General features: G+C 42.1%; 1 protein-coding gene across 1 annotated transcript in view; it reads left to right on the top strand.

Moving 5' to 3' along the window:
- LOC134455398 (alpha-2-macroglobulin-like) overlaps positions 1-22122 on the top strand; it is a 33119-nt gene extending 10997 nt beyond the window's left edge. Inside the window, exons 9-23 of the mRNA XM_063206419.1 lie at positions 3240-3361; positions 3966-4017; positions 4728-4811; positions 8667-8843; positions 11079-11154; positions 11279-11435; positions 12804-12878; positions 13068-13221; positions 17232-17422; positions 17854-18069; positions 18342-18475; positions 18687-18777; positions 19621-19689; positions 20215-20320; positions 21947-22122. Coding sequence (XP_063062489.1) covers positions 3240-3361; positions 3966-4017; positions 4728-4811; positions 8667-8843; positions 11079-11154; positions 11279-11435; positions 12804-12878; positions 13068-13221; positions 17232-17422; positions 17854-18069; positions 18342-18475; positions 18687-18777; positions 19621-19689; positions 20215-20320; positions 21947-21987 — 1745 coding nt within the window. The 3' untranslated portion in view covers positions 21988-22122. The remainder of the gene's footprint in view (positions 1-3239; positions 3362-3965; positions 4018-4727; positions 4812-8666; positions 8844-11078; positions 11155-11278; positions 11436-12803; positions 12879-13067; positions 13222-17231; positions 17423-17853; positions 18070-18341; positions 18476-18686; positions 18778-19620; positions 19690-20214; positions 20321-21946) is intronic.
- The last annotated feature ends 587 nt before the right edge of the window (positions 22123-22709 follow it).

The raw sequence follows: 22709 nt of genomic DNA, 5'->3' as shown, positions 1-22709 counted from the left end.
CGGACAGTGGACTTTGCTTTTTTTTTTTTTTTAAACCGCGGATGAGGTGCGTACCAAAACATATTTGCTGGTGCGCATATGAGTAACGCCCTAAAAAAGTTATGTGCACCCCTGCTAATTACTCAAAAACAAGGGCCTGCTAGTACAGTAGGTCCTTCTCACAATAATATCAACAAGGGCCTGCTAGGTCCTTCTTACCATAATATCAACAAGGGCCTGCTAGGTCCTTCTTACCATAATATCAACAATTAAGTCCTCATTGGTGCAAGAACTGCAAGAAATGTGTTGGCTAACAAATGGTTTATTTTGGTCTGTGTTATAAATCCCTTAGACAGACATTTAGGCATGTTTTACAAGCTAACATGAAAATACAGTTTTACCATTTTTCTCATGTAGGCTATCGGGAGCACACCACAGAACAATAGCAGACATAAGATATAATCGACATAAAACACATCATGTGAAGTTCACCTAACTCTAAATAAAAGCAGCAAAATCAAGTCCACCAGTGTACGGTGATGCTTCTTGTTTACTGTGGATTACTGATGACTGCACTTCACCAGCACCTGGAACCTGGCTGTGCATAGGAGTTTCAGATCTTTGAACATAATGTGAAGTATTTTTAAGGGGGTTTACAAACTAGGGCGGTAAAGCGTTGCGTGACAGACGCAATTTTTACCGGCGTCGGTGAAAGTACATCGAAACATATTTGTCCATACACACCAACTGGCGGTAGTCGGTGTCAGCGGCGCAGGAAATCCCCCCACACCCAAAGCTAGCGTGCTACTTTGCCATTCATGCTACTTTGCCGCTGACGCCCGACTACCGCCGGTTGGGGTGTAAAGGGTGGTTTATGCCTCGAGATCAGCGTCACTGCATCATGATGCAGTGAGCCGCGCAGTTAACGTAGTGAAGCCCCCCCCCATCACGCAGGTACTCTGGGGCACCTCCCCAAAATTGTGTCTCGACGCAGGGAGCGACGGCGTGAAGTGCGAAAATAGGTCTCTGATTGGTCCTCTCGACCAGCCTGCTCTGTCCTCGAGTCGAGAACAAGCGCTACTTCCTTGTTCTAACCTTCGTCGGTCTACGGACTGTGAGCTCTTCATTAAATAAGTTGCCCGTGCTTTGTTGTTTGATTTATTTACACGAACCGAAGACAACACATGCGCTTGCAAGTTACGACGCTGAAGTTATTTGGACAGTTGAACAGTGGTTCCGAGGTCGAGGAAACATTCCGCTTCGTCCTCGACAAATGAGCCACTTCTTTGTTCCAAACTACTACTGTGGCTGCCAGTGCGATCAAACATGCACGTGATATAAAGATTTAATGTTTCATTTTCATTCTCGTCGAGTCTGTGATGCTAAAAAAACAACCGACACGTCTAGTTTACTCTTTGTATTGAAGGCAGTTTCAGCGTGGAATGGCATCGCGCAGACCGTGCTTCAAAACAGGGCATAAACAAGAATTAACTGCATCATGGCTGCGTCAAGCTCACTCTTGTGGCACAAGTAGGAAGCATAACTGAGCCTTAAGTAGGCCTGTCACGATAACAAATTTTGCCAGACGATAAGTTGGGCAAGAAATTATTGGCGATAATCGATAATATTGTCTTTCTCGCCATTTTCAAACAATATAATGTGCAATAAAAAACACTGCTATGCAAGGTGCGGTCTCCTTCTTGAAACATTGAATTTAACATTTGGGCCAGCACCCTCAGAGGTTTAAATAATTAAGATTGACGACATCAGCAAAAAGCAGAAGAGCATGAATAGACGCACAAGTTCCAGTTGCAGGCAGCGCTCTCTCTCTCTCTCTCTCCCTCTCTCTCTCTCTCTCTCCCTCCCCGATACCCTCGACTGGAACAAGTTGCAATTCTGTGCATTTTAAAGTCCTATATGAACTCCGATACATTGATTCTTATGAGTAAACTACAGCCATGCCTCTGTTTAGATACTTAAGCATCTCCCCTCTAGCGCGCTAAACCGTTCTAATTCTCCTCGTGTGACTGATTTAAATCCACAAATCCGATCTTCCTGATTTGCTTGCGGACTGCCTACTCATATTGTTAGGTCATATAAACAACAAATATAGCGAAAATCACTAAAAGAACAGACAACGAACGTCGGGGTTGGAGGCGCATTGAAATAATAGGGGAAACTTGGCGAGGTTTAAAAGAACAGCCTCAGAGCAAGTTTGGCGCGACGGTACCACTATTTCATGTTTGCACAAACATGTCTTCGTCGTGGATATTGGGTTGCTGCATGATTCAGAATGAACACTTGCCTTCGTGTCGGAGCTGTTCATTCCCCTCTCTTAGCGCGTTCAGGCCGACTGAGAACCGTGCTGGAGCCCGTTCCCGCACCTAATCGCGAACCGGCCGTCGTGTTCACGCCACAGATATTTGCGTTCGCGAACCGGAAAGTTGGTTCGCAATGCGAACCGCAAAATACTAGGTTTTTCTCCGCGAACCGTGACGACAGCGTGCCCGTCAGCAGGTTCATCCGGGTAACGCAGTCACGTGCGGGAAAAGTTCAGAGCCCGGTATGAACACGGGCGGTTCGCAGATAAGCACTTTAGTGCTGAACGTAACTGGTGCGGGCACCGGCTCCAGCTCCGTTCTGGTCGGCCTGAAAGCCCTATCTGAGGAACGTTTCAGATGCGCTTGCGCTCCTAGTGTCTCTAGCGCTGATTCTTTGTAGAGACTTGCTATGCGCGGGAACACCAGCGTTCTATTTCAAAGACGCAAGTAGCCAGATCAATGCACCTTTTTTCAACCAGAACTGCACTGAAACTTAAAATTACATCAACATTTAAGCGTCATTGCGCTGCCTTGACCTATAACGGGCCATCAGTATCTAGTCTTAAGGCTACGGTAGAGAAAGGGAGAGAGGGAAAACAAAACATCACGCAAATAACTTGTCGTAACTTATTGGGGCCAGAAAAGTGATCGTTTTTGAAAAAAGTTATCGTACAATTTATTGACTTATTGAATATCGTGACAGGCTTAGGTGTAAGGACAGATATGTTTCCATGTATTTTCAAAGACGCCGGTAAAAATTGCGTCCGTCACACAACGCTTTACCGCCCTAGTGTGTAAACCCCCTTAGAAATACTTCACGTTATGTTCAAAGATCTGAAACTCCTATGCACAGCCAGGTTCCAGGTGCTGGTGAAGTGCAGTCATCAGTAAGTAAGTAGTAAGTATACAGTACTGTACTGTATGTTGTGTGTCTGGCAGGATTGATGAACATTACTGTGGCTGCAGAGGCTACCTCCTCCCAGATCCTGTGTGGCAATGAGTTGGTGACAGTGCCTGAGAGGGGCCGCATTGACATAGTCACACGCCCTCTGCTGGTCAAGGTAGGTCCATTACATGTGGCAAACTCTTATCCGAAGTGACTTACAATCGAGGACCTAATCATACTGTAGCATACAGGAAATAAGAATAAGTGAAGATGCAAAGTAGCTTTAGTCTTTTCAGTGCACTCAGACGCATTAACCTGAATGCACTGAAAAAAAAAAATAACAAAAAATAGACATACGTGTGGCACCAGATTCTTTTTATTTTCTATTTATGATAAAGTCCTGCTCGGTTGCACCAGATTGTTAAGTTAGAAGTGCGGAGTGTGTATTTCCTTTGTTTCACTAGCTTTAGTCTTTTTTAATGTAGGCCTACATTAGCACAGGGCTAGTACACACTAGCCTCGCGCACCTTCCTACGTACTTCCGCCAAGAGACTTCGCTCCGCACTACATGAATACGAAATGAAATGGTAGTATTATGGGATGGTCAGGACCAGGCTAAGTACACACACCCAGGTAGGCCTACACATTCCTCATCATCATCAGTTAGCATTAGCAATATACAATATGAAGTTTTGAAGAGCTACAATCAAGTAAGCATAAGCATAACACTAACTACTGTTTACTCGTTTAATGATCAGTTCATGTTTTTGTCATTTAAGGCTGAAGGAACAGAGAAAACGGAGAGTTTCAACTGGCTCCTATGTCCAAAGGGTGAATATATTTTTGCTTTCCACCAGCAATCTTCATTACATCCTATGCAGTCTTATGACGTTGATATTTCAGGTTTATTCAGGTTTTACACTATATACACGTATGACCAATACATGCACAAATCCTGTTTATAATTTCAGTAGAAACTCTCATCACGTATATATCATTTGGTATTATTATTTTGACATATTTATTTTGTCCAATCCACATAGTCCTATGAATTTCATATTTCAGCATTACCGCACAAATACACAGGCCGCGACAAGAGCGAGGTAAGCGACGGAAGTAATTGACTTTGTATTGAGTTGCGCGACAAAAGCAATTCTGGAGACTAGAGGCGATTCGCACGCCGAGAATGACAGTTTGAAGTTGAAATCCTGGCTATATTCTATGACGCAGTTTGGCGAACAGCCGCGACAGCCAATGACTGTATAGAGGTCAGTGACCACAGCCAATGGGAATGTTCAAATGCTTTGCCCTCTGCTCTTAACGGACATACTGTAGTTTCTTCAATCGCTCGTATCGCTCTTGCTGCGCAGAAGCGATTCTCTGTCGGTTCAATCACGTCGCGCTTGGTCTATTCGTGTGGTTATAGTTAATCATACACACAATTGTAAACGCTTTGTATAACGCAAATATACTGTGACCTACTGTATGTAATATCATCATTTGTTTATCATTTTGTTTTATTATTATCTTCATCCAAACAGGGGGCGCTCTATCAGAGGAAGTGGAGCTGAAACTACCAGCAGATGTCATCAAGGGATCGGCACGCGCTTCCATCTCTGTGCTGGGTACCACAGATCTGATCTCTCTCTCTCTCTCTTCTCTCTCTCAAGATTTAAAGGGATAGGTCGGTATTTTGCATTTGGGGCCTTAATTATGGTGTATCATACACTGAGCTGATTTACACTGGTCATAAACTGTTTGATTTGAAGCCTTCCGTGAGATTTTGATGGTTGACGTGGCACCTCAGGTCTATACAGACGTTTCATTTGATCTCTCAACCCGGGAGATTTAAACTTTCAAATGAGACGGCAACGTAATTGTATCATTCTAAACAAAATAAGAAAATACTGTTTATGCGTGTACAACGGATTTAATGTCCCTGCCCCACTGACTCCCGTTGTATGGTGGATTGTGGATATCGTGCAAACCCAAAATTTCACGGAAGGCTTCAAATCAAACAAAAGTGACACAGGTGGGTAGCTCAGTGTATGATACACCATAATTAAGGCCCCAAATGCAAAATACCGACCTATCCCTTTAAGATTTTTGTATTTGTCGCAAGGGAAATTCGTCTTTGGCATCATGTGCTATGTCTTATGTCCAACACACATACACGCACACAAAGTACAGACATGAGGTTCTCCTCTCACACACACACACATACACACACACACACACACACACGTATATGGGGAAGAGGCGACACGTTTTTAGACACTTGCAGAACCTGTTAATGTATTCATTTCCTGATAATGTAACAACTTCCGACACTGTCACAAGAAACCCACTTACACAAGTCCCCAACACATGTAATAAAGCCTGCAACATGTAATAACTGACTGATAAGGGGCAGACATTAGAGATGGGATTTATGGCTATTTTGTCGGGATCCGGATCTAAGTGGCTCGTTCCTTTCAAAGAGCCGTTCAAAAAACTGTTCAAATTATGATTTATTCAGTGTTAAGAATGTAATATTTTGACTCCACCTCAAGGTAATTTTGTCCAAACAACAACTGATTATTCTCCTGCTTCTAAAGACCGTTTTTGCCTCTCTTTGAGGCAAACAATTGTGTTTTTTCCCAAATTTAATTACTCTGGTCGAGGTCATGTGCTTGAATTGTAAGAAAAATTAACGTAATAACGGTCGAGTGGCTCCCCCAGCTGTGATCCAGTTCCCATCGTTCACTTCAGGGAGCCGTTCAAAAGAACCGGCTCGTTCATGAACGACACACCTCTAGCAGACATGGGTAAGCGGTTAGGGCGTCAGACTTGTAGCCCAAAGGTTGCCGGTTCGACTCCTGACCCGTCAGGTTGGTGGGGGGAGTAATTAACCAGTACTCTCCCCCATCCTCCTCCATGACTGATGTACCCTGAGCACCTTGGGCTGCCATTGGGGGCTGTCCCCTTGCACGGGTGAGGCATTAACGCTATTTAGTTGTGTGCAGTGAACACTTGTATGCTGTGGAGTGCTGTGTCACAATAACAATGGGAATTGTAGTTTCCCAATCGGGCTTTCACTTTTCACTGATTCTTGAGAAAGTGGCTAAAACAGGTTGTAATGTTGACAGAAAAAAACAAAGTGAATTACAAAATTATATGGTATATCCTCGTAGACCAGTGGTTCTTAACCTGGGGTGCGGGCACCCCCTGGGGGTGCGCCAGAGATTTCAGGGGGTGCACGGAATTTTGTTTGTGTTGAGGTTGTGACCAAAATTCTGATTCTAAACCTCATAATTAGGCCAAATCAAGAACAAATTTAAGCATGTTTTGGACCCAATATAAAGTCATTGAAGAATTGATTAATGACTAAAGCAAGAATCATTGCAATTATTCACTTAAATATTTTTTTTGTGCGTATACACGTATAGACGTTTGGCTTGGGGGTGCACGGCATGTCTTGAGCAGTTTAGGGGGTGCTTCAAGAAAAAAGGTTAAGAACCAGTGTCGTAGACTAAGGTCTTGGCTTTTCAGAAATGCACAAGGCCAATCTCCCCATTATGTATTTTTTTCAGAAATCAGGCTTTTCTCTGATCATACCTTGTTTTTTGTCAACACCGTCAGACACAATTAAAAGTTATTAAAATTGTATTGATTTGGTTGCATATGTATCTGGAGTTTTTAAGTGATTATGTGTATTTTTTGGTTCACACATATGCCTTTAAATGTTGAAAATTCACTTTTGTTCTATTTTAATACTGTTTCATGTGTTCTAATTTTAAAATATGTACCGTCATACGATGCTTACTTAACGCCTAAATAGAACAAACAATTTTTTGTAATTTCACAAATATTCGTGTAGGCTTAAATTGGCTATTACTATTGATATTTCAACAACTCCTAAGGAAAATGTTGTAAGCACATTCCTTTAAAATGTCCAAAACTCCTTCTTACGGTGGTGACTTAAGAACTGACGGTGGTGACAGTAATCTGAGAGTGGTGAAAGTGGCCTAATTAGTACCTGCATTTAGCAAAATAAATAGCCCTCTCAAGTCAATGGCATCTTGCATAAACACTTTATTTTTGTGTGTGCACAGTATGAGCATGTGTTTTTACTTCATTAGTTAGATTATCTAGGAAGGAAGCCACTGGTTGTTGAAAATGTGGTAAAAACAGCTTTTAAGTTGTTCAAATACAAAATATAGAGGTGTATTATCATAGATGTAGGTCTTGGCTGTGCAGTGAATGCATTGGCCAAGCTCCCCATGTTTAACATTTTTCATAAAATGGGCTCTTTCTTGTTTTGTCAACAGCGGCAGACAGAATTAGAAGTAAAAACACATGTCTACTGTATTAAAGTGAATTACTTTAACAATTCAACATAACTGTAGATACTTATTGTATGCATATTCTTAAAACATGTCAAAAACACATAAAACATGTGTTTTTTGGTGAACTCCATCAGATGTCACCACCGTCAGGTTTTCTGACAAAAAAACCTCCAAATGCACCTCAGTGGTGGCTAGAGTATCATTTTGGATCACAATTATTACTAACATGCCTAGTAATGTTTCATTAACCAGCACAATTTAGTAAAATATGGAACAACATGATGAGCAGAACAAAATCTGACGGTGGTGACATCTGACGGTGTGAGACAAAAAAACACTCTTTTAAATATTATGCATTGTTTGTTCACATTAGCCATTTCATTTTCGCTCTGTTTCTTGGGTGCTTCATACCTTTTCTGAAAAAAAAATATATTTATTAACATTAATGTAATACAATACTATTAAAACCCCCGACGGTGTTGACAGTTTATGGTTGGGACAGTACCAGTGTCCAAACAAATTAACAAATTGAGGACAAAATAATAAACTTACAGGAGCTTCAGTGATGGTGAAGTAGGCAGTAGAGCTAAAGGTTTGAAAAGTGGTCCTCAGTAATGAAAATTACCTTGTGCATACCTGATTTTATTGTCTTTTAGAAAAAATCTGACGGTGGTGACCAATATGCTGGACACATTTTGAGCAATCAGTAAATAATAGTAAATATTGTTTTACATCCACTATGTGCACATCTGTAGAACCACTTTAATATGGTCTTCCACATCATGGTGATATTGTTCAATTCTGTTAGTGATTTTTGTATTTTAAGTCAATTGAAATGATGATGCCAGTCCTTGGGACAGGCGTTTTTACAGGGTGTGGACAGGTTTATAGCCATGAAAAGTAACAAAATTACACTTAAATATTTCAAACAACTGTGTATTCGTGTGACAGACCCCTTGGCCACTACCTGGGTTCATTTTGTTTGTGAAAATTTAGTTGATTTTCAACAGAATTAATATTTTACTGCAGGGACATGTTTTTGCCAAACTTTCAAGAATCAGTGTTTTACGTTCACAATGTCTGATACAGGAAGAATAAATAATAGCCTACTAATAATCCGCATCATCCTCATCCTCATCTGTGTCCCTGCAGGAGACATCTTGGGTCGCGCCCTAAAGAACATGGAGGGTCTCCTGAAGATGCCGTATGGCTGTGGAGAGCAGAACATGGCCATCCTGTCCCCAAACATCTACATCCTGCAGTACCTGCACAACACTGGCCGGCTCACCACAGACATCAGAGAGAAGGCCACCAACTTCCTCAAGAGTGGTCAGTGGGTCACTTTTATCATTATGGACAGGGGCGGATCTAGCCATTTTGGGGCCCTAGGCGAAATGTAAACATGGGGCCCTCATAAGTCATTATATAGACATAGACTTCTGTATTTTGGTGCAATATAAGTGTTTTGTCTCATATCGATCGTCGATTACTTTACATAAGTGACAAAATTGAGATCAAGCCGACTTTTTTGTGTGTGTTTACCGCAACTGGTGTGACTATTGGGGCCCCTTTGGAGGACCGATTTGATCGGGGGCCCTAGGCAATTGCCTAGGTTTGCCTCATGGAAAGTCCGCCTCTGATTATGGTAGGCCCCTACATTAGCACATTTCCACCTGGTGGTCCCAGGGTGTCATGCAGTGAAACCTTGTTAACCTGGTGCTATTTTACCTGGACATGTTTCATTATACTTTTACATTTACATTACACTACATTTAAAGGTACACTGTGTGAGATTTTTAGTTGTTTATTTCCAGAATTCATGCTGCCTATTCACTAATGTTACCTTTTTCATGAATACTTACCACCACCATCAAATTCTAAGTGTTCATTATGACTGGAAAATTGCACTTTTCATACATGGAAAATGGGGGATCTTCTCCGTGGTCTGCCATTTTGAATTTCTAGAAATAGACATTTTTAGCTGCAAAAATGACTGCACTTGGACCATACTAGAAAATATTAGTTTATTACTTAGTCAAATTTCATGAAAAGGTCCAATTTGGCAATAGGCAACCCAGTTTCAATGAGCAGCATAGTTGCAGTACCTTTTTTGACCATTTCCTGCACAGTGTCCCCTTAACAGACGCCTTTCGGTGCATACACACAGCAAGCGCGGACGTCCACTGCACGTGTCGGTTATCAGTCCGAAACGGTTAGAATACATGAAAACAGATCATGCCTTGCACACCGTGTAAGCGCAGCGCATGTTCGGCCCGACCGGACATGTCCGCGATGCTCCTTGAAAATAGAACTCGATTTTCCTGCGCAGACGTCCGCGTTCAATGAGCGGCTTCCATTGAAAATGAATGGCTGCTGCCCGTTGATAAAACGTGGACGTTGACTGTGCAGTGTGAAAGGCGAACCTCCCGAACCTCCCGGACTCGCAATGCTCCCAGACACGTTCAGCGAACGCGAACATCTTGATGTGTATGTACAGTTTGAGCAAAGCGACTTACAAGGAGGAATTTCAAGCAAGTACAGAGTACTTAAACAACGTTTTCGTTAAATGTCAAGTTGACATCAGAGCCATACAGTGAACAGAGTTACGCGATTGGAGGACCAGGAATTAAATTGCAGCCCTGCCTTTCAGCGAGATAAGAGAGTGCCTAAAGCAGCTGTCTTCCCATAGACTCAACATAGAACCACCACATTAACAGCCAAAAACAAGGACTAACGAACTATACTGCAGGGTAATCACCATAAATATGTAAACTATCAACTGTCTCTGTGGTGATAATCACAACACTTTTAGCACCTGTGATGTTTATCTGAAGTTATTACTACGAACAGCAAGTCTTGTCATATTCCCTGCATTGCATCGCATTGCATTTGCTGTGTGCTACGCCCACTACTAGGAACTACCATTCGCAACGCTGAGCAGTTCTGAGAAGCTAAAACAGCTAATTTTGCTAATGAGGAAGTCGGCCTTAGGACACAACGGATATCGCCTGACTCTGTTCACTGTATGGCTCTGGTTGACATGGCATAGACCCTTCCCAACTAGTGGTCTTGGCAAATTGTCATGACACAGGCATGGGCAGCCTTTGTCATCTTGGTGAATGCCAAGTTGTCATAACAAAGACATCCCAAACAATGTCAGGCTGACAACAAGACGTGACATAATTTAACGCATGAGAATTCATGAAACAATTCATTATGTAATTCATGTGTTATGTCATAGTTATGACATTGTTGTGTCAGTCTTATAAAGGGAGGCTATCAAGTAATTTGTTTAGCTGCACTCTGATACAGTATACTATAGGTCAGTGTTTCCCAACCAGGGGTACGTGTACGTGTACACTGCAGGGGGTACTTGGAAAAATGTAATTTCAACAAATGTATGTAGCTTAGTTTCATTGACATGGAGAAAGCGATACAGAACTTGACTCAGGGGTACTCATGGCACAATGAAAATGCTTAGGGGGTACACGAAACAAAAAAGGTAGGGAAACACTGCTATACGTGGTAGAATGTTTTCGTCTCCTGTACAACTGTAACCAACAGGATACCAGCGACAGCTGAACTACAGACACCGTGATGGGGGCTACAGCACGTTTGGCAAAGGAGACGGGAACACATGGTGAGTGGCGTGGACCACAACAATTTCATAATAAAGGCCCTTGATACTGTTACTGCTCTTTGCTGTTCTCCTCCAGCTTGCTATTTGGAATATGCAACATTGTTGTTTTTCTGGGTTCCTTTAGGCTAACTGCGTTTGTGATGAGATCTTTTGGAAAAGCCAAGTCCTTCACCTACATTGACCCAGAGGTTCTAAAATCTGCTGAGACTTGGCTCAGGAATAGACTCAGGCCGTCCGGAGTTTTCCATATGCAAGGGGATCTCTTCAACAACCGGATGAAGGTACTTCTACTCAGTGTTTATTTTTTGTTGTTATCATTGGAAAAAAATCGTAACAATTATATTTGAAGAAGTGGTGATGAACCCTAAAGGTGGGGGAGCCGGAGTCCAGCTCCGTTTGCCCGTCCTTCCGAGTTGGGGTCGGGGAGCAGCGCTGCGGAGCACTGCTTCTACCACCATTAGATCAGTGGTTCTCAACTGGAACAGTCTTGGGACCCACCATTTTCCACTCTCATTCGGTCGCGACCCAATTTTTTTTTGCGTTCAAGTCAATTCAATGCAATTCTCAAAATGTAACCAAGACTCGAGTGACTGGTTGCACGCTATCTATCTCGCATAAACATTCAGATTGTATCTATGACGACAGATGACACGGAGTTCACTAGCCTATCAAAATAAAAGTTGTAAATTGTTGCAGGAAAAGGCTCCGCGACCCACCTATGACCCCTCCGCGACCCACCAGTTCAGAAACACTGCATTAGACTGTCCTTGAAGGGGAACTGAGTGTGAAATGGCTTAAATATTGTTAAACCAGGATGCTGAACGGCGCGCTAACATTTTCCACATACCTCATGTCCATACGTCCTCTGCATTCAGAATTCTAGCGCTAGTTAGCCGATGCTAACATTTGTTTTTGTTGTGGGTCTGCCGGCACCAAAGTAGCATCGTTATCTCTATTTTTCATCCATTTACGAGGCTCAAAGTTACTCAATACTTCATTCCGTAGAGTCGCAGGGTTGTTGACATGTAAACTGAGGCATAGAGAACTTTGGGAGTGCACAGTTAGTTTAGATACAGGCCCATTTTACACCGATTGAAAAACACTCTCCACTTGCCACATTTCCGGGTAGTACTGCACTCTAGGGGCGCCAATGGAGTTCAGACTGCATTCGAAATGAATGGGCGTCGCTCTCTCGACAGCGCCCCCTAAGTGAACTGCAGGCATGAGTGGAGAGGCTGGTTTTCACCCGGTAGTATGAAGTATTGAGTAACTTTGAGACTCGTAAATGGATGGAAAATAGAGATGACGATGCTACTTCAGTGCCGACAGACCCACAACAAATAAATGTTAGCATCGGCTAACGAGCGATGGAATTCTGAATGCAGGGGATGTACGGAGGTGAGGTATGTGGAAAAGGTTAGCATTCAGCATCATGGTTTAACACTATTTAAGCTGTTTCACACAGGATTTCCCCTTTAAGTGACTGACAAAAACATGTGCAAGCCACTTATGTTTGACAAATATGGGATAAGCAAGGCATAATTAAGTTACTATGGGGTTTGCATTTATTGATGATTTTTTGTCGGAATTAATATGGATGGTTTTTTGCCATGGCTTTACTTACATCATGTTTCTTCTGCTTTCCATAGGGAGGAGTAAATAGTGACATCACCATTACTGCTTACATCACAGCATCAATGCTGGAACTGGACATACCTGTACCCGTAAGGAAACTCATGGTTCTGTTTTTCTTGAGATAATCCATCTTAAATCCATCTTCAATTGTTTTGACATTTTATTCTAATTTTAGCTGTGGTGATTTTACATACAGTAGTATCAGTCTTCTTGAAGTAGACCAGATTGGCTGTATTTTCAAAGACTAACAACCTCTACTGACTGTTTGTGTGTTTTAGGAGACCACCATGAGTTTCCTGAAGTCGTCCGTTAGTGATCTGTCCAACATGTACTCCACTGCCCTGCTGGCCTACACCTTCAGTCTGGCAGGAGAAGAAGAGATCAGAGCTCAGCTGCTCAAACACCTGGACACTGTAGCGACCTCTAGTGGCGGTAAGAGGCATTAACTGGACTGAACCTAATTATATCCCCGAAACGCGGAGCGTCGGGGATGTAATGGTTTTGCGTGCACCGCCGCCGCCGCGTCCGCCGCGTAAGGTCTTTCGTGTTAACGCGATAACTTTTGAACGGATGTTTGGATTTGTCCCAGATTTGGTGTGTGAATGCTCTAGGGCAGGTTCATGAACTGATTCGAGTTTGAAGGTAAACAATTTCAAGATGGCCGAATTCAAGATGGCCGAATTTTTGTTTGGTCCATAACTTCTGACCGGGTGGATGGATTTGTCCCAGATTTGGTGTGTGAATGTTCTATGGTAGGTTCATGAACTGATTCGAGTTTGGAGGTCAACAATTTCAAGATGGCCGAATTCAAGATGGCCGAATTTTTGTTTGGCCCATTACTTCTGACCGGGTGGATGGATTTGTCCCAGATTTGGTGTGTGAATGCTCTAGGGCAGGTTCATGAACTGATTAGAGTTTGGAGATTAACACGTTCAAGATGGCCGAATTCAAGATGGCCGAATTTTTGTTTGGTCCATAACTTCTGACCGGGTGGATGGATTTGTCCCAGATTTGGTGTGTGAATGTTCTAGGGTAGGTTCATGAACTGATTCGAGTTTGGAGGTCAACAATTTCAAGATGGCCGAATTCAAGATGGCCGAATTTTTGTTTGGCCCATTTCTTCTGACCGGGTGGATGGATTTGTCCCAGATTTGGTGTGTGAATGCTCTAGGGTGGGTTCATGAACTGATTACAGTTTGGAGGTTAACACTTTCAAGATGGCCGAATTCAAGATGGCCGAATTTTTGTTTGGTCCATAACGTCTGACCGGGTGGATGGATTTGTCCCAGATTTGGTGTGTGAATGTTCTAGGGTAGGTTCATGAACTGATTCGAGTTTGGAGGTCAACAATTTCAAGATGGCCGAATTCAAGATGGCCGAATTTTTGTTTGGCCCATTACTTCTGACCGGGTGGATGGATTTGTCCCAGATTTGGTGTGTGAATGCTGCAGGGTAGGTTCATGAACTGATTCGAGTTTGGAGGTCAACACTTTCAAAATGGTGGAATTTTTATTTGGCCCATAACTTCTGACTGGGTGGATTGATTTGCCCGGTAACTCCTTAATTTAATGGTTCACCATTTCAGTGAATCTACCATATCAGGTAGGCCTACAGTGTAATAACCAGTGTAACAATATGTAATACTAGTGTAATACCAGTGCAAAAATAGGCAATACCAGGTACAGTGTAATAACCAGTGTAACAATATGTAATACCATGTAATACTAGTGTAATACCAGTGTACAAATATGCAATACCATGTAATTACCCTTTACACACAAATAGCCTACATGATATAAGTACAAAATTGGTACATGGTGTCACACTGGTATGACGTGGTATTAAATATTGTTACACTGGTTATTACACTGTACCTAATGTGGTAGGGATGCACGATGTATCGGCCAGATGTATCGGTATCGGCCGATATCGGCCGATATTCAACACATCGGACATCGGTCTGATGGGTAAAACTGGGCCGATGTTAACGTCGATGTTTTTTTTTTTATATGTTACGGTTCTAAAAGAATGGACTTGACGATGACTTTCACTGTTTGTCTTCTATTTTGTCTCTATTTTTTATCTGATTATCACAGGGAGTTAAAAAGTGTTTTTGGAAATAAGACGACATTCAAAAATTCTGATTGTTTGCATCATTGTCATCTCTTTTTTTTTTTTTAAAAGAAAGAAAAACATCGGTATCGGTTAATATCGGTCATCGGCCAAAACCGCAATATCACAATCGGATATCGGTATCGGCCGAAATTTTTGACATCGTGCATCCCTATAATGTGATATATCCACTGTAATAGTGAACCATTAAAACAGTGTTACCATTTGCCCCATTTTTTCCTTCATTTTCACAATAGTCATTTGGTTTTAAGCCTATGCACGTCATTGATCTATGTATAGATATTAAATATATTTATTTTATATTTTGTATTTATCATAAACGTTCATGAAAAGGTGGACGGGAGTGGTAGGAATGATTGGGGACTGGAAGCGTCGCGTTTCGGGGATACACCTTAAGCAGTCGAAGGCGACTGCACAGGCAGTCTAATTGTCCAGTGTGTGCGTGTGTGTGGGCATTTCTCAAAACTTAGTGCGCACACTTCCAAGTGTATTCAGCCTAATTAGTCACGCCCAGTGATTGGATACTCTTTATTAGTCACACCTCGTGATTGGATACTTCACCAAAGTTTACCAAAGAGTATCCAATCACTGGGCGTGAGTAATTAATCAGGCTGATAAGCTTGGAAGTGTGCGCTCTAGGTTTTGAGAAATACCCTGTGTGTGTGCGTGTGGCAAATGCGTCTGTCTTGTTCATACTGTATCACTATTTTACCAGTTGCTAATTTCATCATATGCGTTATTAAGGTATAGATCATTGGACTTCTTATTTGACCTTGAAAGACATTTTTGTTGCTCATCCAAGAAACTTGAAAAGTTATTGGCAATGTGGATGGAATGTTAGTAGTTAAGACCAGTGTTGGGCAGTAATGCATTACAAAAGTAATTATATACTGTAAAGCATTTTTTTTTTCTGTAATGCAGTAATGTAAGGCATTACAGGGCAAAAATCTGTAAGCTTAATATTTACTTAGTTACAATGCTAAATAACTACATTTGTACTTAAAGGGACACTGTGTGAGATTTTTAGTTGTTTATTTCCAGAATTCATGCTGCCCATTCACTAATTTACCTTTTTCATGAATACTTACCACCAGCATCAAATTCTAAGTATTCATTATGACTGGAAAAATTGCACTTTTCATACATGAAAAGGGGGCTCTTCTCCATGGTCCGCCATTTTGAATTTCCAAAAATAGCAATTTTTAGCTGCAAAAATGACTGTGCTTGGACCATACTAGAAAATATTTGTTTATTACTTACTAAACTTTCATGTGAAGATCAAATTTGGCAATAGGCAGCCCAATTTCAATGAGCAGCATAGTTGTAGTACCTTTTTGAACCATTTCCTGCACAGTGTCCCTTTAAGTTACAGATGCATTACCTGGATCTCAGTGGTATTCAGTGTGGTGGGTCAGAAAGAAGCTATTCCTGAACCTGGTAGTTTTTAGTCTGCATGCTGCCAAAAACACCTACTGGATTGGGGGGTGAAAAAGTCATGACTCGTGAGCTTTATTTCCACTGTAATATATTGCCAGATCCATATTGAGGCCTAGTTCTTTTGGCAAAAGTAACTAAAATAATTCAAAAGTAGTGTAATGCCTTACATTTTAAATAAAGTAATATTGTAGTGTAAGGGATTTTTTTAAAAATACATTAACATGTAATCAGTAATGCATTACAGTTTTTGAGTAACTTGCCCAACACTAATTAAGACGTTATGATGAAGTCATTTGGATAAGAGACGAAAAGTCTCTCCAGCTCAAAGACATCCAGTGGCTAACAGCTATGGTGTTTGCATTACATGATCTGGATGACTCAAGGGCCGTACACACACGTCGCTGCTAGTTACTCGCTCAGCGAATGAACTCAATAGAATGTCAATGTGTTCCAGCGAGACTAGCAGGCATGTAGGCGAGTACTGTACAAGCAATGCGATGTGGACGGATCCCGAGTTTAAAATATTTTATCCTGGAGCGAGGCGAGTAAGCGAGTAATCAATTGGAAGGCAGAGTTCGGTACTTCTCGCCTGTTCATTGGCAGTTAAAGCTGTGGGAACTTTCAGTGAACGTTTCATGAAAGAGAGGCGAGTAGGCGAGCAAGCGAGAAGTAAATAGCAGCGATGTGTGTGTACGCCCCTTAATATCCTCACTGACATACCTACCAGTTACATATTACCCTACAGTGGCAGTATGTGTGCATGTCACTCACCAGTTGTTCAGGGTATAATGATCTTTCACACCACACTAAATACAGTGTATATTGAGTATGAAATGACACTAAAACCGACTTGACTTGTCTTTCTTCTTCAGGCACTGTGCTACATTGGTCTCCATCCTCCTCAGAGCTGCCTGATTCCCTGGCGGTGGAGACCAGCTCTTATGTGCTGTTAGCCGTCCTCACCAAACCCACGCTGACCACTGCAGACCTGGGTGACGCCAGCAGGATCGTCAGCTGGCTGGTGAAGCAGCAGAATCCATACGGAGGCTTTACTTCCACACAGGTGCCCCTTCCTCAATAGCTTTCAACAGCCATTGTTACATTACATTACAAGTCAAGTCAAGTTTTATTGTCAATTTCTTTACAGTTCATGCACTGGTCATACAAAGAATTTGAAAGTACGTTTCTTACTTTCCCATGCAGACATAGACATACTTAGGTATGGGCATAGACAGTATAGACATAGACAGTACATACAGATACAATACAGGACAATACAGACATTTAAAGTGCAAGACTGGACAACAGAAGACATGTAGAGAACATACATTAAAAAGAGGTACAACTGCATTACATTGCATTATGACCAATGAGGCCAGAGCCGCTGTAAATAAAGGATTTAAAGTGTATGCGTGTGTGTGTGTGTGTGTGTGTGTGTGTGTGTGTGTGTGTGTGTGTGTGTGTGTGTGTGTTGTCTGTCTGTCTGTCTGTCAGGACACAGTGGTGGCACTGCAGGCTCTGGCCTTGTATGCCACTGCGGTCTTCAGCCCACAAGACTCCAGCACTGTCACAGTGCAGGCACCAGGTGGCGCCAAACAGCAGTTTGAGGTGAACCAGCTCAATGCCCTGCTGTACCAGGAGGGGGCGTTGCTGGAGCTTCCTGGGAAGTACAGCATAGAGGCCAAGGGCTCCGCTTGCACCTCTATTGGGGTCAGTCTGCCACTGTGTGGAAGCTTTAGTTCCTGTGTGCAGTGCATTCCTGTGTCCAGTAAGAGTTTTGAAATGTAAAAAAAAGAAACTCAATAAAGTATGAAAAGCATATCAACCAGAGTGAGTCTGACTCAAAATGTAACATTGAGTTTTCGTACCCGTAACAAAAAATAGAATTATTATATAATAATTTAAAGTCAAAGAAGGAAATTCCATATTCCGATTTCTACTAAAAATCGTTCTATAGTTTCAAACTGCTTTTTCTGTGACAGGTGGCTCTTTTCTACAACATCCCAACTCCCAGTGACAAGACCACCTTGGCTGTCACAGCTCAGGCCAAGCCGCGGACTGAGGGAGAGTGCAACAAGGCCACAGCACAGATCCTCAATGTGGAGATCACCGTCCTGTACGTGTCCCTGTACACAGCTATGTTCAGCTCACGAGTCTTCATTTAGCCTTCATTTTACAGTAGTGTAAAATAATATTTTGTCATTGAATGTGCTATAAGGTCAATACCTTTCCACTATTGCATTAATATGTCATCTGTCTCTAGAGCCGTCACCAGAGATGGAAAATGACCTACTGTTGCTTTAACTTGTCACCTGTGTCTTGTTCAGTTACCATGGCGCCCAGGAGAGCACCAACATGGCCATTGTTGATGTCACCATGCTCTCTGGCTTCACTCCTGACCCCGCCTCGCTCGAACTGGTAAGTTGTGCTTCATCCCTGTGCATTAATACATTACATTGAGCAGATGGTTTTACAGCACAGTGAATAACAAAAATGCAGGACATAAATAAGGCCAATCAGAGATGGCAGCCTAGCCCCAATATGCCCAATGCTTGATACGTACGTGTAGAGTAGCCTATGTACAGTAGAGAAGCGTTATTTTATTTGTGGAGGAAAGTGTCTTGCAGCTTACACACAGTGGCGATTCTAGACCTAAATAACCAGGGGGGCCGGATAGGGGCCAACATGTTTTTAGGGGGGCACATACTGCCGCGGAAAAGATTGAGACCCACTCGAAATTGTATGTTTTTCTGGTCTTATCACTTATTGGCATGTGTTTCAGTAAAATGAACATTGTTGTTTCATTCTATAAACTACTGACATTTTCTCTGAATTTTGAATGAAAATATTGTCATTTAGAGCATTTATTGTCAGAAATTTAAAAATGGGCAAAATAACACAAGATGCAATGTATTCAATAATGAATAACAAGCTACAAATGTATGGATGAAACGATTGTGATGTGTAAGGTGGTGCAGCAAAGTTGCAGGAAAATAGTCATCACAAGCTTCTTAAAGGTTGAGAAGGATGACCATAATTTTGTACCAGAAGGCAGCTTGTTGCAGCATTAAGGGACATTAAGTTTGGATTAAAATAGTCTCATGTGAGTAGAGGTTATGGCCAGACATGTTATGTTTTAGGATCAAGTTGTCTTAGAACAGACATAAACCAATTATATCATCATTATAGGCAGATAACTGCGTGAGGACAACCCCCAGAGTGATACTAATGGCCATTTCATATTTCCATTACATTTCCCAGCTCAAGGGCATCAAATGGGTGGACAGAGTGGAGAAGAAAGACGACCACGTTCTGATCTACCTGTCCCAGGTGAGACACAAACAAATCAGCCTCACAATCTCTAAGCATTCCTCACACACATGCTCAACAGTGTGTAGAGTTTGTCTCACCTATTGTATAGTAATGTATTATACATAAATGTATATCAGTTAAATTGTGGTCTGTGCTGCCACCAGGTGGACATATCATGTTTGCTTTGTAAGTGTGCCATTATTTAAAGTGAATTCCCACTTTTTAGGGGATTTATTGCACCTTTGTTGTGGCAGAATAATGAACATCTTACAGTAGAGAGAGAGAGAGAGAGAGAGAGAGAGAGAGAGAGAGAGAGAGAGAGAGAGAGAGAGAGAGAGAGAGAGAGAGAGACATGGGCTGGGCTATGACCCGGGCTGACCTGGAACTTAAAAGAATATGGTATAGCAAATGAAGAGCATAAGAATATGAGAATAAAAATATGGTATAGCAAATAAGAGAATAAGAATATGAGAATAAGAATATCGTGTGAGTGCTGTATGCAGTGTGCCTCTACAGTGAAGTTGCCTTCTGTGCTTCCACCAGGTCCAGAAGGGTTCACCTGCCGTCTACAAACTGGCCGTCCAACAGGATGTCCCAGTGAGCAACCTGCAGCCAGCCCTGGTCAAGGTGTACGACTACTACCAGCCCAGTAAGAGACCCCTCTAGGAGGCGTTTTAAAGCCCCACTGTCACTGTGGAAGATTTCCATTACTGTATTGAAACTGACCAGGGCCGAGAAGCAGAGACGGACTTTCCGTTAGGAAAACCTACAGCCCGACCATATCTGTCCTCCAAAGGGGCCCCAACTGTCACACCAGTCATGGTAAACACACAAAGGCTGTAGGCTTGGTCTTAATTTGTCACTTACAGTATGTACAATAATCAAAGATATATATGAGACAAAACTCAGAATTGTATGAATAATGACTTTTGAGGGCCCCATTCTCATATTTTGCCTAGGGCACCTCATTGGCTAGATCTGCCCCTGCTGGGAAGAGGGGCTACAATACCTGTAGCTGTTTCTGAGCAGAGCTTATAACATCATAACAAGCTAAGAGCGAGACATGCCCAAAACATGTATCATACAGAAGAAGCCATTTGTTTTTTTATCCTTCCATGCGCATTGATTGAGTGTATTTTTACACCTAGTCCCCTTTAAAGTGTAACCTGGCTCTCACGAGCTCACGAAGTGTAACGAAGATGCACGAAGCATTAGGGGTCTCGCGAGAGCCAGGCTATTTAAAGTGATGGTTGGGGGTAGATTCACCCTAACCACAGAAATACACCTACCACGACAAGAGCGAGGCGAGCGACGGAAGTAATTGACTTTGTATTGAGTCGCGAGACAAAAGCGATTCTGGAGACTAGAGCGATTTGCGCGACGAGCGCGACAGTTTGAAGTTGAAATCCTTTCAACTTTCTATGATGGGGTTCGGTGACAAGCCGCGACAGCCAATGACTGACCACAGCCAATGGGAATGTTTGAATGCTTTGCTAAGGGACATACTGTAGTCTCTTCAATCGTGCGTATCGCTCTGTCTATTCATGCGGTTAGGCCATTTCAACCGTGACATCCATCCAGTAGCCCGCTCGAAGTGTTTTCTACCTTGCGAAAACATTAGCCGAGTTACCGAGTTATTTCGAATAGCTTAGTGTAAGCAGTAATGGGCCCTGGCAGTATCTCCAAAATTACCACACTAAACTCACATGCCATGACACCCAACTTCTACAGTAGTACAAATATGGTCTGTACTCACAGAACGATGCATTTGGAAGTTTGCACATAGTCCAGGAGTTTATTATTATCAAAACAAACCGAACAGCTTCTCAAGAGAGTGCAGACCTCGGCCAGGGAAGCTTCTTGATAGAACATTTGACTTTGTTACACCCTCTCTTTATGCCTTCTTTTGTGGAGTTAGAAACTGGAATGTTTTTCCCGTCCCGCAATTCAATTGGGAGATTTTTCAACCCTCACATGGTGCAATCAAAGTAACAAATTATTGGTCCAAGATGACTTCCTGCTCAAGATGGCGCATGAAGTTGGAGGCTTGACCAGCCTTCATTAACCGAAAACTAAACATTTTCGTACACAATCGTAATACTTTAAATGCATGGTGGTGGTGTGAAATAATTGTTGAGAACAAGCAGGAAATGCACATTTATATAAGGGACTAAAAATGTTACATACTGGACCTTTAATGCATTCATACCTGCAACACATACTATATGATGCTGCCTGCATATGCCTGACCATGAACTCTGTCTGTTTCCCCCAGGTGACCAATCCGAGGCTGAGTACTCATACCCCTGCGCATAAGATGGTGTCCTGACCATGTGTGTTTCTGTGTTTGTCAATTTGCAATTAACAGTTTCTTTATTTCAACACTGAGTCTGTTTATACGCAGTTCAGTATCCCGAATAGAAGGCACATCCCAGTTATGATCATATTTGGGATAAGCAGGGGCGTCTGTAGACCCAATACTATACAGGGGCACAATTGGGCACCAAAAATAAATTTGGGCATTTTTTTTTTAAAAGAATGGGCAGAGATAATGTATTGCTGCTTTATCCCTGTGATATCCGAGAGAATAACTTTCTGATGTCCATCTACAAGAACAATGTTGTTTGAGTTGAATTGGAATTATAGGCTAACTAATACAGTAGGCTGTTATCTAATTCCGGTCATTGAGATAACAAATAATTCAATGCCAGCAAAATATCATAAAATAGCTAACTACTAGCCTACTAGTACAACATAGTCCTACTTCTTCCATAACTCTACATACCTGACACACCAAAAAACTGAATAACAAAAACAAGGCATTCTTCTATATATATGCAAGCTATGTGTGACGGACGTGTATGTTGATGGCTAGTCGCCCCCTCACTGACTATGTGTTCCGGTCAGAGAACCGCTGCGACTTTAGGTGATATTAAGAGATTTATTGATTCCAGACATCAAAAGTGTTCTTCATTGAACAGTTGCATACATATTCAATGTATGGTAGTAAATATATGGATACATTACAGAAGGTGTGT

The sequence above is a fragment of the Engraulis encrasicolus genome, chromosome 9 (genome assembly GCF_034702125.1).
Source record: "Engraulis encrasicolus isolate BLACKSEA-1 chromosome 9, IST_EnEncr_1.0, whole genome shotgun sequence".
NCBI classification, from domain to species: Eukaryota; Metazoa; Chordata; class Actinopteri; order Clupeiformes; family Engraulidae; genus Engraulis; species Engraulis encrasicolus.
Note: the sequence above shows the minus strand (reverse complement) of the source record. Positions and strands in the feature narration are given on the sequence as shown.